We start from the raw sequence: 14,171 nt of genomic DNA, 5'->3' as shown, positions 1-14,171 counted from the left end.
TGCGCGAACTTCCATAGGTAGGGCATTCCATAGTACTGGGGCAGGTAGTCGTACTATGGAAGTAGGTGAAATGTACGTCACTCTGATTTCTCGCAAACAAATCAGGGAGTGAAAAGTACATCATTCCTCGTTCAGAACGAGTCAGTGATCCAGTCTTAGGAGATAATTGCTTGACGAATCTGTGAGTGAAACGTACGTCACTTCCTGCGCACGAGTCAATCAGTGAATGTACAGTCATTCCCTGATCTGTTTGCATCTGGCAAAAAATCAGTGAGCATGTCGTTTCCCGGTCTTGACGATTCTGTGAATGAAACGTACGTCACTTCCTGCGCAGAAAGAGCAATGAGTGAACATAGTCATTCCCTGATCTGTTTGCATCAAGCAAACAAATCAGAGAGCATGTCGTTTCCCGGTCTTGACGAATCTGTGAGTGAAACGTACGTCACTTCCTGCGCACGAGTCAATCAGTGAAGGTACAGTCATTCTCTGATCTGTTTGCATCATGCAAATAAATCAGCGAAACGTACGACGTTTACCGTTCAAGCGCAATCAGTGAGTGAATCGTATGTCACTTCCTGTTTGAACGTAGTGCTGTACTCTGATCCGTTTGCATCCGCAAACAAATCAGTGAGTGAAATGCACATCATTTCTCGTTCAGAATGAGTCAGTGAGGAAAAATACTGCTTTCTCACTGCTTTGTTTGTATCTCGTAAGCAAATCAGTGAGTGAAACGGACATTAATTCCTCTTCAAGACCAATTAATGAGTGAAATGTATGTCACTTCCTGTTGTGTGCATAATTTCACATTCAGAATGAACATAATGCTTTCTTGTTGATTTTTTTTTTTTTATTTGCATCTCTTGAGCAAATCAGCTAGTGTAACTTTGGTCATTTCCTGTTCAAGACCAATCAGTGAGTGAAACGTATATCACGTCCCGCCGTTTGAGGCTGAGTGAACATACGGCTAATTGTGTGAACTGAACGAATCCGTGAGTGAAACATTCATTATTTCTCGTTCAGAACGAGTCAGTGAGGGAACATACCGCTCCCCCACTGATTCATCTGCATCCCGTGAGCAAATCAGTGTGTGAAACGTACGTCATTTCCCGTTCGGGGCCAATCTGTGAGTGAAATGTATGTCACTCCCAAATCAAGTCAGTGAGTGAATATATTGCGATTCTCTGATCTGTTTAAATCTCGTAAACAAATCAGTGAGTGAAAAAAAATGTAATTTCCTATTCAGATGGAATAAGCGAGTGAACGTATTACTATTCTGTGATGTGTTTGTGTATAGCGAACGAATCAGAGAGTGAACAAACGGCCGTTACCTTTTTTTAGCGGTCGACGTGGATGATTTGTGATTTGCCAAGGTGGCAACCACAATGTTACCACTCTGAACCGCCACTCGTTCGTTTCACTCTTTCATTGTCATCAGTTTGATGCAAATCTTGTGAAAAGAAGCATGTATATACATTTTTAAAATTTTTAATCAATGTAGTGATGCACAGAGGTTATGTATTGTAGTCCCAGCACAATCTGTGTTAGATGCGGATAAATCGCAGACATGGTTTTATTGGGATATTTTTTCTTATTTGGGTAATTAGTGGAACAAATCTTTTGTGGTTCTTTTAAATGAACTGATTGTAGGGATTCGGTACATCCCATAATGTCACAGATTTGACTAACAATTTGTTAGTCAACAACAGTTTGTTACTTGAAGTCACTTGGTGTAAGTTCTTTGTTATTTTATGTATAACTACAGTATCTATAACCAGATTTTTGCCTCAAATTCAACTGGGATTGTGTCCACAGAAACCCAAATTATTGATATTAGGAAATGAATGCCATAGTTAGGTTGATGAAAGCGCCTAACTGACGAAAGGTCCTAAGACCAGGACAGGTAGTAAAAGCTGGATCATTGCAGCATCAGGTGGTTGTGCAATTAGTCTGAGCTGCAGTGTTGTGACAGTTCCAGGCCACGATTCCTTCTCCTATCTCAGGGGAGAAAAGAAATACCAGTGTCAGTTTACCATATTTGAACTGTAAGAAAGATGTGAGGTAATGCTTAAATGAGGCAAAAAGAAGGGCTGTGTAATTTTCTCTCGTGTGACAATACCCATATTTCCAAAACTCGCAATATCCACTGTCAGAAAGTACTCATATGACATAAAACAGGCAAATAAATGGTCACTAAAGAAATATCCTCTCGTTGAAAACAATATTCTTTTTAAAAGCCCAGTACATCAAAAAATAAAAACGTCAGTCGTTAATTTTGTTTAGCTTTTGTTTTAAAGCTAGAAATAAAAAAAAAATATTCTGAATCAATTTTATTGGCCTCATGATGTGAAGAACTTTATTAAGTTTGTTAGTCGTCAATCTTCATGTTTGTTTGCAAAGCACCATAAACTTCAAAAAATAAAATGTGATTTTATGTTGTAATAAAACAATGCTACGTGTTGAAATTGTTTGCAATCAGCTCTGCTATAGTTTTGTATGGTACTAAAACTATGTATAATGGGTGCGGTCATTGAGTTTTGGACCTGGGCCTTCACTGAGACCCCCCCCCCCCCCCCCCCCCCCCACACACACACACACACACACACCTCACAATAAGTAGGCAAATTTACTACTGCATGACATCTTAAGACTACAAATGTCTTCACAGCAGTATATCATTTCACTATCATTTTATCTCATAACATGTTATTGAAAAATAAAACTTGAAATAAAATAAATTATACTCACCAGGGATGCTTATTTATAGACAAACTTCTTCTTGGTTTTTTAGAAGCATCGTTGGTAAATCCCGTATCCGGTAAAAGCCAACTGCAAGCGTTTTCCAAGTTATCTTCTTACGTTTCAGGTTTTAGTTTTCTTTTTGGAAAATTTCACTTTCAAAATGTATTGCTAGTAATTTACAGTCAAGTATGGCCGTGTTGTCAGGTTATTCACTTCACCCCTCCAGCAAAAACCTAACTGGAGTTGCCTTTAGAAAGGCCCTGGAAATTGTTAAGTAAATCTGATTGGTTTAAATTCCTAAAAAACAGCTCTTGTGTTGTTTCAATTGTACAGGGCCTGCAAACCTGAGTCTGAAGGCCTTATTTGATTTCACAGGGCCTGCAAACCTGAGTCTGAAGGCCTTATTTGATTTTATGCTGTGATAGCAACAAAATTAAGCTGAAATATAATTGAAAATAAAATTAATAATAATGATAACCCATAAACGTCTGTCGGTTGCATGGGTTACTCACACACTATTAAATAAAACAAAAGTTGTTGGTAATAAATTTATACAATATGTATAAGTATGTTTGATGATTTTTAGGCCTTCAGAGTAGGCCTTGAAGGCACACCGCTGTGTACATGTGTTAAGGTATACAATACAGTATTTGCAGAATGTCAAATCAACTTTCTGGGCCATGATCAATGCCTAGCTTGGTCTACTCATCAACCACTACCACATACTGCTACTTTGCATTTTACTTTACAGCTGTAAAAACATCCTGTTTCATTTTGCGGTTTTAGGTTGAGCTCACAAACTGAGATTTGAGTACGAGGTTAGTAGCTAGACTGGTTATTGAATAGTCCTCTTATACACATAGTATTCTTCTCATTCTTGCTATAAACATGAATAGAAACTATCCCTACCGCTCCAAAGGTTCCAGTCGTTCATTGTTCAGCTCCAAACGTGGCTTTCAAACCCATCTGCCCTTTTTTTTTTCCGTAGAGAGAGCATAGACTGCCACAACGCTTTGTGACCCTGGGTTCTGAATCAGGGAACATCACAATGCGCACTAAAGGGATTTTCATCTCTGTTGTTTAGGCTTAACTTTATACTTAAGTTGGTAATGATGGTATGATGGAACATGTGCTCCTAAAATAGGACACAAGGCAACCATTTGCATCAGAAAACAATCTGGTATCCTCACATCGCTAATACTGCTCTTTATCTGCCATCTGTGCTTTATACTTGCATTTTATTTTCACTGTGCAGTGTGAAAATATTAGACTTTTCTTTTTTTATTAGGACTCCATGATACCTGTTGAATCGGATTTATATATTTATTGGCATAGGCGTAAAAAAATAAGTGGAGGCATTGCAATAATCAGGCCTGGAGATGCTTGCAGTGTTATGATCACTTGTATCTCAGGAGACATCAGTGCTGGGGCTCTTAAAATAAAAATCATACCTGTCGACCTTGTCACTGCTGTGTCTTGACCACATTGGTTTGTTTTAAAGCTCAATTAAATTGCCACCCGAAAAGTATTTGTTTCTCTCCTTTCCAAAGTAATTCGCATTGAATAATTTGCAGTAATTTGCTTCAGCTGAAATGCTCAAATCCAAAAAGGAATGTAGACTTGTTTTGAGTACTCGTCGAGGTTTTCTGTTGTGGAGGTTTAACCCTTGTGTGTTATTTTCTCTTTACATCAAAGTTATTTCACATTAGAGGGAAAGTTGGACAGAGGAATGTTTCTTTGTGTTTTCATCTTGGATTTCACTCCCAAAAAGAATCTTCTTTCTTGCTTGCCCCTTCACAATCTTACAGACGTCTTACTGCCCTGTTAAAACTTGCGTCTTTAAAGTTTGGAACTAAACAAACCCAAAAATAATTTGTTTTCATGACTGTTTTACTGATCTCGTCTGAATTCTAAAAATTCCACTGCACACACTGCCAGTAGCATGCCAGTCCTTAGGTAAAATTATGTGAGAATGATGTAAAAGAAAATGATCCAAAAATGGTCAAAACAGTACATAAGGGTTAAACCTAAAAAGGGCAGAATTTGGCGGTAAGGAAATGACCCCAAACGTCCATTTGGGTCAAGATTTTTGTGATAATGCATGCTGATCTCTGTCTCTTGCGGGGAAAAAAGTTCTACCTTTCTGCATTGAATACAGAATTATATTTAGCCTCTGGGAAACTGATGCTTTTGTGTGTGCACTAAGTAAGGCATGAAATCAGGATTAGATAAAGGATAAATGACCTTGCATGTTTTTTTTTAATTATCCCCAAGTTAATATGCATCTGTAAAATCAAGTACTTCCAAATGCTAAAGAAAACGGCATAATCTTTCATGTTGTACATTCACTTTGTCCGACTTTTCCGCTTTAATTTAAGTGGGTTTCGGCGAAACTAATTATTGCGTCTTAAATGAGTAGAAGTTGCCAAGTAAAACTTGACCAAGAGTTTAAATGGAGGGTAAATACAGACGTTAATCTTAATGATAAACCCTTACCTTATCAAATTTGAATATGTAGTGCACCGCCTGAATGTAAAATGACTTTTCTCTTTTCATGTCTTTTATCAGCAGTCCATCTGCTTTGAGGCCGGGCAGCTGTGTGGGCCACCGGGTGTGGATTCTGCTGGCTATGACCCACATGACCTTGGACTTCTCTGTCTGCAGCCCCCTCAGTCAAAGTCTGGGCCTCAAAGTCATGCCTAAGATGATGCCTCGCTCCAAACCTCGCCTGCAGCCCATCTGGGACACGCCGAACAAGATCCACTGGAGGACAGTGAGCCCTCTGGCGCGCAGGCTTTTGAGCCCTATCCCTCCACCGCAAGACAATAAATTAGGAATAGGGGCAAAAGTTACAGTGCGAAAGCCTCGGAAGCCGCCGCACAAACGAGCAACGCCGTGTAAGGAGTGCCGGTCGGTTTACTCCGAAATGGAGGCAGGTGATCCGGTAATGGCAGAAGCTCGGTCGGCTCTTTCAAAAGGGACCAGGGGAGACCCGGGAAGGTTGCGACGTAGGGCCAAAAGGCAGCTCAAATGGGAGAGCTTCGACAAGTCTCAGGAGGGCCGGACTACCACGGTGGCGGGATTTATTGACTGGGGACCCACAGGGACAGATAGTATAGACGAGGACGGTAAACCTGAGCCCAAAGTTAACCTGCCCACTCGGGCCTCAACTACCACAGCGGCCACAACCACTAGCACTACTCCAAGGCTCTCCCAAAGGACGTTTATTATGGTGACTACGCCGGAAAGCAAGAGGCTAAGCACGACCAAGGCTACAAAAGGCTTTGGGGAGACTGTCAAGCCACCAAAGCCATATGGGGATACATCAGGTAAGATACGCATATTTATTTTCACGCAAAGATTTACTACGAAAAATGCTCTAATTGTTACCTTCAGTGAACAAGTTGTGGTTGTTTTCAATCTTCCTCGTTGTTTGTGTATTAATTTTTTACTTTGTTTTGATTAAACAAATATTACGCAACAGTATTCCATTAACTCTGCGGCTAGTGCGTCGCATGCACATTACATTTGAGTACAGAGCAGAATATAAATGTCGAATAAGAAATAATAAACAGTACCCCAAGGGTGGCACGGTCAGATTTTTTTTTTAATACTTTGAGTTTTGAAAGAACAGTGTGATAGTATGGTATACATTTATTATTATGAACACCCTTGAGAATTGAAATATGAATGGAATTTTATGGCTAGTTATGGAATTAATTAGTTAATTAATTGGACGCATACTGCCTCCAAATAGCAGGGGTCAACTGTAAATATATTGTCAAAGTAAGCTAAAAATAAATAAATAAAAGGATTTGTGTTAAACTTTTATTGGGTGCCATGGCAGAAGATTGTTAAGAATGAGTCAGTGTGGGTTTTCTTTGGGTACTCCGGTTTCCTCCCACATTCCAAAAAACATGCGTGGTAGGTAAATTTGACATTCTAAATTGTCCTCAGGTCTATTTGTGAGAGTGAATATGTGTTTGTCTTTGTGTGCCATGCGATGGGCTGAGAACTATTTTAGGATAATAATTGGATATTAGTTCTATTTGTTATTGTTTTTCTTGTGTCGACTAAAATATTTTCCTCCATAAGAATGTGTACCCTGTTGTGAATGGCTTTCCAGTTTTTGTTCATCTCAACATTGGCCAGATATTTTTGTTTTCTTATATTGTAGACAATGCCTCTGTTCTGATGGAACACAAACACTATGCTCTAGAAATATTAGATCAACAGTTCCCTTAAAACCAAAAAGGACTCAGCATGGACTCATTATTCAGTCACGATAAAAAACATGCACTGCTGCTGCACACCATCAAGTAATAGTCTTGTCAGCACTGTTTTGATCTCTCCATTTTCACATGATTGGGAGGCGAGCACGAGTTTTAAAAATACCGTTTGATATTAATAAAGTCAACAACGGCTAACTGAAAGCTAATGAGCGGAAGGAAAGGTCAGCTTTTTCCACTTAGGTGTGTTTCTACATCAATGGACTTACTCTTCAGAAACGATGAATAGAACCACGTTTTATGCCAAAGATCAGGTGCCTTACTGTTGTTCAAAACTTTACTTTGCCTTCACAAAAACAATAACACACATCTGCCTTACAGTAGTCCTGAAGTGAGATATAATTACTACACACCAATCAACTCTATCTATCTGTCTATCTATATATGCTAGCTAGATTGCTATATATACAGTATCTATCTATCTATCTATCTATCTATCTATCTATCTATCTATCTATCTATCTATCTATCTATCTATCTATCTATCTATCTATCTATCTATCTATCTATCTATCTATCTATCTATCTATCTATCTAGTAGTGCTAGCTAAATTGCTAAATATACAGTAGCTAGCTTGATATTTATCTATCTATCTATCTATCTATCTATCTATCTATCTATCTATCTATCTATCTATCTATCTATCTATCTATCTATCTATCTATCTATCTATCTAGTAGTGCTAGCTAAATTGCTATATATACAGTAGCTAGCTTGATATCTATCTATCTATCTATCTATCTATCTATCTATCTATCTATCTATCTATCTATCTATCTATCTATCTATCTATCTATCTATCTATCCATCTATCCATCTATCTATCTATCTATCTTTCTTGCGATGGCTTCCTTGTAGCATTTGTGTGCAATTGGCACCTATGTTTATTGTCGTTGACAATTAGCCTCACATTGCTAACTGTAGATGTTAATAATACATATAATCAGAGGTAGGCAGTCGTTATGATTCAGTTTTCCATAAATATGTGCGCACATTTTGGTGACAATCAATCAGGGATTTTTTTTTTTTTTTTTTGTAAATTATGCATCCGTAATGGTAACGGTGCACCGGCTTCTCAGAACAATAGAGCAGGCATCTTTTTCATTGTAAAATAAACGTATGAAAACTGAAATGGTTTGGAGTGCTTATATAAATGATGGGGACACTTGTCAATGCTACTGTACTGTATATGTCGTGTTGATAGCACAATGGACCAGGGCAGAAGTTCAAAATGAAGAATACCGTGTTTCAGGACCCAACACATCAAAATAACGATGCGATTACATAATCTGACAAAGCGCCTGATATGAGTGACATTTTATTGTGTATTTTGAGCTGGGCATAATAATGACGGGGTAACGGACGGATAATGGAAGGCTGAACGATAGAGTGACGAAGATGGACTGGCCGACGGTGCCAAAACATAGTGGCAAATTGTATCATTTCGAAATGACGGAAGCTTCGTTCAAATAACAATCACGCTGACAGATAAGTCGACTTTGCTTCTGCTTGAAAGAAAAAATGATGTTTTGATTTCTTGAACACATTACAAAGAGCATCAACAATTAATATTGCGGTTTAGCGCGGTCTACATGTTCAAAAGGAGTAGGAAGAAGTTCAAGAATTTGGAATGTTTCTTTTTGCTAAATTATTATGATAATCAAATCCGAGGGTAATTATGTACAGATATCATAAATAAAACAAAAGAGAAAAACACACGGCTCTTAATTCACAATTTTCTACAGATTCAAGTTTCATGTTTGATTCATGTATTTAAATAACATGATTATTTTCAAACCATGATTTGCAAATTTTCACATCCATTCCATGATTATTCCAACCCTTTTGACAGACACGCATTTGCTCTCTGATGGTTCTTATCTTATTTTATTTTTTCAATCATCAGTGCCCTTCAAACTTTAACAACCCGCACAAAAACCATCTAATTATCGAAAAACTGTTGCAAAATCGGTTGTTATAAATTTCATACATTTGTCCTGTTTTGGATTCAACCAAGTTAAAAAAAAGTGTTTAATTCAATGAATTAGTTTTGTATATTTTCAATGGTTTATAAATCATGCAGCTTTTTTTTGTAGGCAGTGTTTGTTTTAGAAATATTACCCCATATCTCCACACAATAAGTAATAATAATAATAAAGAAAATTACATGACAAACACAAGCATTAAACTTCTTTTTTTTTCTATTTTTCTCTTTTTTTTTTTGCTCATATGGAGCATATAACACTGCTTATCAAATTAAATTACATCAACTTCGTGTTTTTCTTTGAATGATGTGCCCCTTACCAAGACAGAATAATTTTAGCATCTGTAAATTAAAAATGCAAAACGGTCACCCTCTGCTGTATTGAATACTATTGATGTAAAAAAGAAAAAAAAAAGTTTAATGAAATACATTTGAAGAAACCGCTAAAACTTTTTATATACTTCTTCTAACTTTACATAAGGGTCCTGTCAGTGCAGATTAGGAAAAAAAGTACTTATCATAATTAGTCAGACTCTCAGTAACTGTGAGATTACAGTATGTGCACTCACCCTTGCACTAAATAATCTGCATGAGTCAAACTGACTCATGAATAACATCAGCAGTCAGCATAAATGAAAGGCAATAATGTGCTTTGTCTTCATGAATAAGCGTGCATGTAATGGGAATATAATTATCCCATGTGTTTGTATTCTAAGACGTATTTGGCGAGCAGGTGTTTACTGCACAAGAACGAAATTCATTGTGGGGAAAATGTCCCACTGACATTATAATATTTGGTGGAGCAGTGGATATATGACCCAGACTTTAGTTGAGTATCAAACTGACCATGCATATATTTTTGGCACCGACATTTTTAACATAACAGACAATACTGCAGAGTAAAATAGCAGTTCAAACTTAAAATCATTACATTATAGTATCTTCTGTCATCCCTTTTTTTTTTAATTGAGTGTGATTACTTTATTTATTGTACATATAATGACATTGCACATATTTCATATAAACAGGCATAAAATTGTTATCAAATTTATGAGACAAACTTGTATACAAGATATTATTCAACTTAGACTTTTTGATTTTATTACGATATATATATTTTTTTAATTATTACAGCCATTGATTTACATTTTTTCAGTTCTATTTCATAATTGTCTCATAACATGACAACAACAATAAAACAGAAAAACAAAACAAAACTGCAAATTAGATACACTGGACTACAAGCCACAGGGCTCAAGTCATGAGAAAAAAGCCTATTGTCCAAAATTTACATTAGCCCTAATTAGAGCTGCACAATTAATCGAATTTGAATCGCGATCACAATATTGGCTGCCACGATCCTCTGCTATATTAACATTTAAAAAGCACTTTTTAATTTTTTTTTTTTTAAATTCAAATCAAGCACTTTTCCATCCTACCACCAGGGAGCATTGTTTCACGACTGTCAATTGAGACCCAATGAGACCCATTCCATTTTTTTTTTTGCCAATAAGTGTTTTGAAAACTCTTATTGGCAAAAAAATGTGAATACATTCGGTTTGAAATGACGTTTTGACTGCTAATTGAATTGAATTAAATGTGCTTAAAAGTAAACAATGTGCTTGGTTCTAAATAGGCTTCTTTTTTTTACTGCTTTGCACTCAGCAAGTAAGTTAATTATTTACCTCATTTATTTATTTTAATTTATTATTATTTGTAAATATCAAGCCTTGAAGCCTTGTTTATATACCGCTTGTTTAAAAAAAGGGCAACGAATAGACATATTGATGAATAACAAGATGAAAAATCGTGATTAATAATCGTGATTCCATGAAAAATAACCCATTGCTCAAATTAAGACTTTAATAGTCTTTTGCAAATATAGTATGATTGAAGTCACGCTGCTTGAAGGCCGGTGGACCCAATTACCTTTAAATAGCGCAAAGTGGCCAGCAAATTGAATAAACAGCTAATAAGAGACAAAAATATCATACCCACACGCACAAAAACGCACTAACCACAACCGGATTATGAAGAACATAGAAACGATGAGGCAACCACAAGAGGAACTAAAAAGAACTATGGATATTAAGGATTAACATCTCATTTAATAAAATATTACAACACATGTCTCATTTCACAATTATTTTTCGAGTATCTTACATATCAGGAGAAGAACCAAAGCATGTGTTTCCGATTTTTGCCCAATCCTTGATCTACACATCAAAGAAATTTCACATCAAAGTAAAAGCACTGAAAGAAGCTGAAATTTCACCTTAGATGGTGAAAGCGTCAAAGTTCATGGCAAGACCACATAGTTATCACATAAATATGTCTAAAACATCATTCCGTGTTACAATGCAAAATTCTTCCGGATTTGTGCATGCATTATTTGTATTTTGTGGTTTTGGTTCATAATTCTCCTGCAACACTTTGAGGTTACTGGAGGGATCACTAAGTGTTCAATAAATAGAGTAAATAAATGAATACAGTATTCACAGTAGAGCAACGCGAGGACATGTAAAATGGATGTTAAGTGTCTCAGGAGTTAAAAGTTTAAAGAAGCGCATTCACCGAGCATTAAAATGCAGCGTTTTAACCTGTGAAGACATACGACGAAGCCCCTCGAACAACAGACAGGAAAGATAAGGAGATATGGAAAGCTCTTTTACCATGAGTTGCCCTGGCAGTCCAATTTATTTGCCCATGATCAGTATTGACGATTGAAAGTGGATGAAAATGAATCTCCTTCTCCCGGGTATTGAATCAAGGTTGGAATGCTGATGTCTGTTGACAGGCGGGGCAAGTCACACCCCCTTTTCCGCGATTTACACCCAGCCAAGAGGACATGAAGAGGCCACAGTGTGCAGATGCTCTTTCGCTTTATGTCCTTTGCTCAGCAACTTCTTCATGGCTTGACATATCCGCCTAAAGCAAGAGAAGTCCAGATGCTGGCTATTTTTGATCCTACCGTTAGACAGGAAATACATTTGGAATATTTCAGATGAATGATATTTTAACGGCGTGAGGATTTGAACGCAGAACTAGACCAGACATGGCCGTGGAGAAATGGAAAGACTCCATAAGCAAAAATCCTACGGCACCACAGTGGGAATCGTAAACTTGACTCGGAAACTAGAATAGAATAGAAACTAGGGTGACTGCTTGACTGGGCAGCTTGATTTTACTTTCTCGAGCTCTGTCAGGCCTGATTTAGATGTTTCCCTTACACCAACACACCTGATTCAGATGATTAGCTTATCAGCGTGCTTGGAATCCCGATGACATTGAAAACAGGGTGGGGTGTGGTTCTTGAGGACCGGACTCGGTCACCCCTGACCGAGAGCTTAAATACAGTTAGACGTTTTTCCTATTTGAAAGAATTAGGCCAATTAATAACGGTAACCTAAGTGGGCATCGGAAACTTGACTCGGAAACTAGACTCAGATACAAACTAGGGTGACTGCTTGGCAGGACAGCTCGAGAGCTTGATTTGAATTTTTTTTTGTTCTCCTGAAAATCTAGAGCAGGGGTGGCTAAGTCCGGTCATCCAGAGCCAAGTCAGGCCCATTTTCGATGTTTCTCGTCAACCACCGTACCAGATTCCGATGATTACCTTATCAGCATGCTCTCTAGACTCCTAATAAAGACTCAGATTTGAATCAGGTGTGCTGATTGAAGGGAAATGTCAGGTTCAGTCAACTTAGGACATTTAATAAACAAAACACAAAAAAGAAGGCAAAGAACTTGAATGGGAAACATCAAAACCAGGCTGAATTGTGGTTCTTGAGGACCGGACTCAGCCAGCCATGACCTAGATACAGTAAGACATTTTTCCTGTATAAAATAATAAGGCAAACTAAAGAACCATAGCAACTACGTAGCAACTGATATAAAAACAACAAAGGTGACTTATACATGATTACAATTCAGACAAAAATGACAAATACAGTGGACCTCCGGTTTACGACGTCCCTTACGTGTTTTTCACTTTTTTTCACTGTCCTCTTTACGACATTTTTCCCGGGGGTTGGCTGTGTTTATGTTCCTTTATCTCCATCTTCAGGCGATTTTAGGTCATTGCTCTTATTTTCTGTAGCGTCAAACTGCTTGCGCTGTAACGCGTCACTAAGAAGCTGGTCTGCTATTGGTCGGCGTCACGGTGTCACTAAGATGCTGACATGCTAAAGACTTGATCTCGTGTTAGTGCTTACAAAATCGTATTTATTGTGCATTTTCGTGCTTAAGTCAAACTTAAGTTGGGTCCCGAGATTGCTAGCGATGTTAAAGGGAGAAGAAGATGATTAATATGGAAACAAAGCCAGAGATAATAAAAAAAAATACGTTGGCTAGGCTAGGCTACTCTCACTAGGGAATATGGCCATAACAAACTCAAGTCACATCACTCAAAGGTAAATAAATTGTTTATATATTTTTTATTTATGTTAATTCATTGTATATATGTGTATTATATATAAGTAGCACTTACTATACTATTTTGTTGCCGATGTTTAATAGGTATATACAATTTAATGTTTTTACCTGGAGTTTCATACGCATTAGCTAAATAGCATAGGTTTCTATTGCCCGCCATACGAACGATGATGTCGTCTTAAGATCCTAACCCTATAACGGATTAATTTCGTATAGTGGGGGTCCACTGTGCATGACCAAAACATTTTCTATCACCACATGATCACCCATTGTGATAATAAATTTCTCAAGAGAGAATATGAAACATACGAACTGATTTTAAACGTCAAAAAATCCGTCCTGTGCGATTGCACATTGGAGTACATTTGATCTAAAGTTGTATATCATCCGCTCAAACAAGCAACATGACGTCGGTTTGGAAAGTTGAGCAACATCAACATCCTGTATAGTAATTTCTTTTGGCAGAATTATTCCGCCTGATACAACACTGCCATTAAAAAAGAAGGTCAGAAGCACCAGAGAGATTCCACCATCTCATTACAAATAACGATAAACATTCTAGTAATTGCTTGTCAAATTTCCCCTTCGTATCAACACACATTTGCAGGATGTGTACTATGTTATAAATGTAACATTGTAATTACGCTCTTATAAGAAATACCACCGCGATATCGCCGTTCCCCCGCTTCCTCGTTCTGGCCTCCTTTTTCGAATTTTCCATCCG

At 37.4% G+C, this 14,171-nt stretch overlaps 1 protein-coding gene across 1 annotated transcript in view; it reads left to right on the top strand.

Moving 5' to 3' along the window:
- The window catches only part of ajap1 (adherens junctions associated protein 1), a 45,553-nt gene that overhangs the window by 16,717 nt on the left and 14,665 nt on the right, over positions 1 to 14,171 (top strand). The window contains exon 2 of the mRNA XM_088407641.1: positions 5,308 to 6,068. Coding sequence (XP_088263767.1) covers positions 5,308 to 6,068 — 761 coding nt within the window. The remainder of the gene's footprint in view (positions 1 to 5,307; positions 6,069 to 14,171) is intronic.

This window comes from Hippichthys cyanospilos, chromosome 2, assembly GCF_059441005.1.
Source record: "Hippichthys cyanospilos isolate Australia breed blue-spotted pipefish chromosome 2, RoL_Hcya_1.0, whole genome shotgun sequence".
NCBI lineage: Eukaryota > Metazoa > Chordata > Actinopteri > Syngnathiformes > Syngnathidae > Hippichthys > Hippichthys cyanospilos.
Note: the sequence above shows the minus strand (reverse complement) of the source record. Positions and strands in the feature narration are given on the sequence as shown.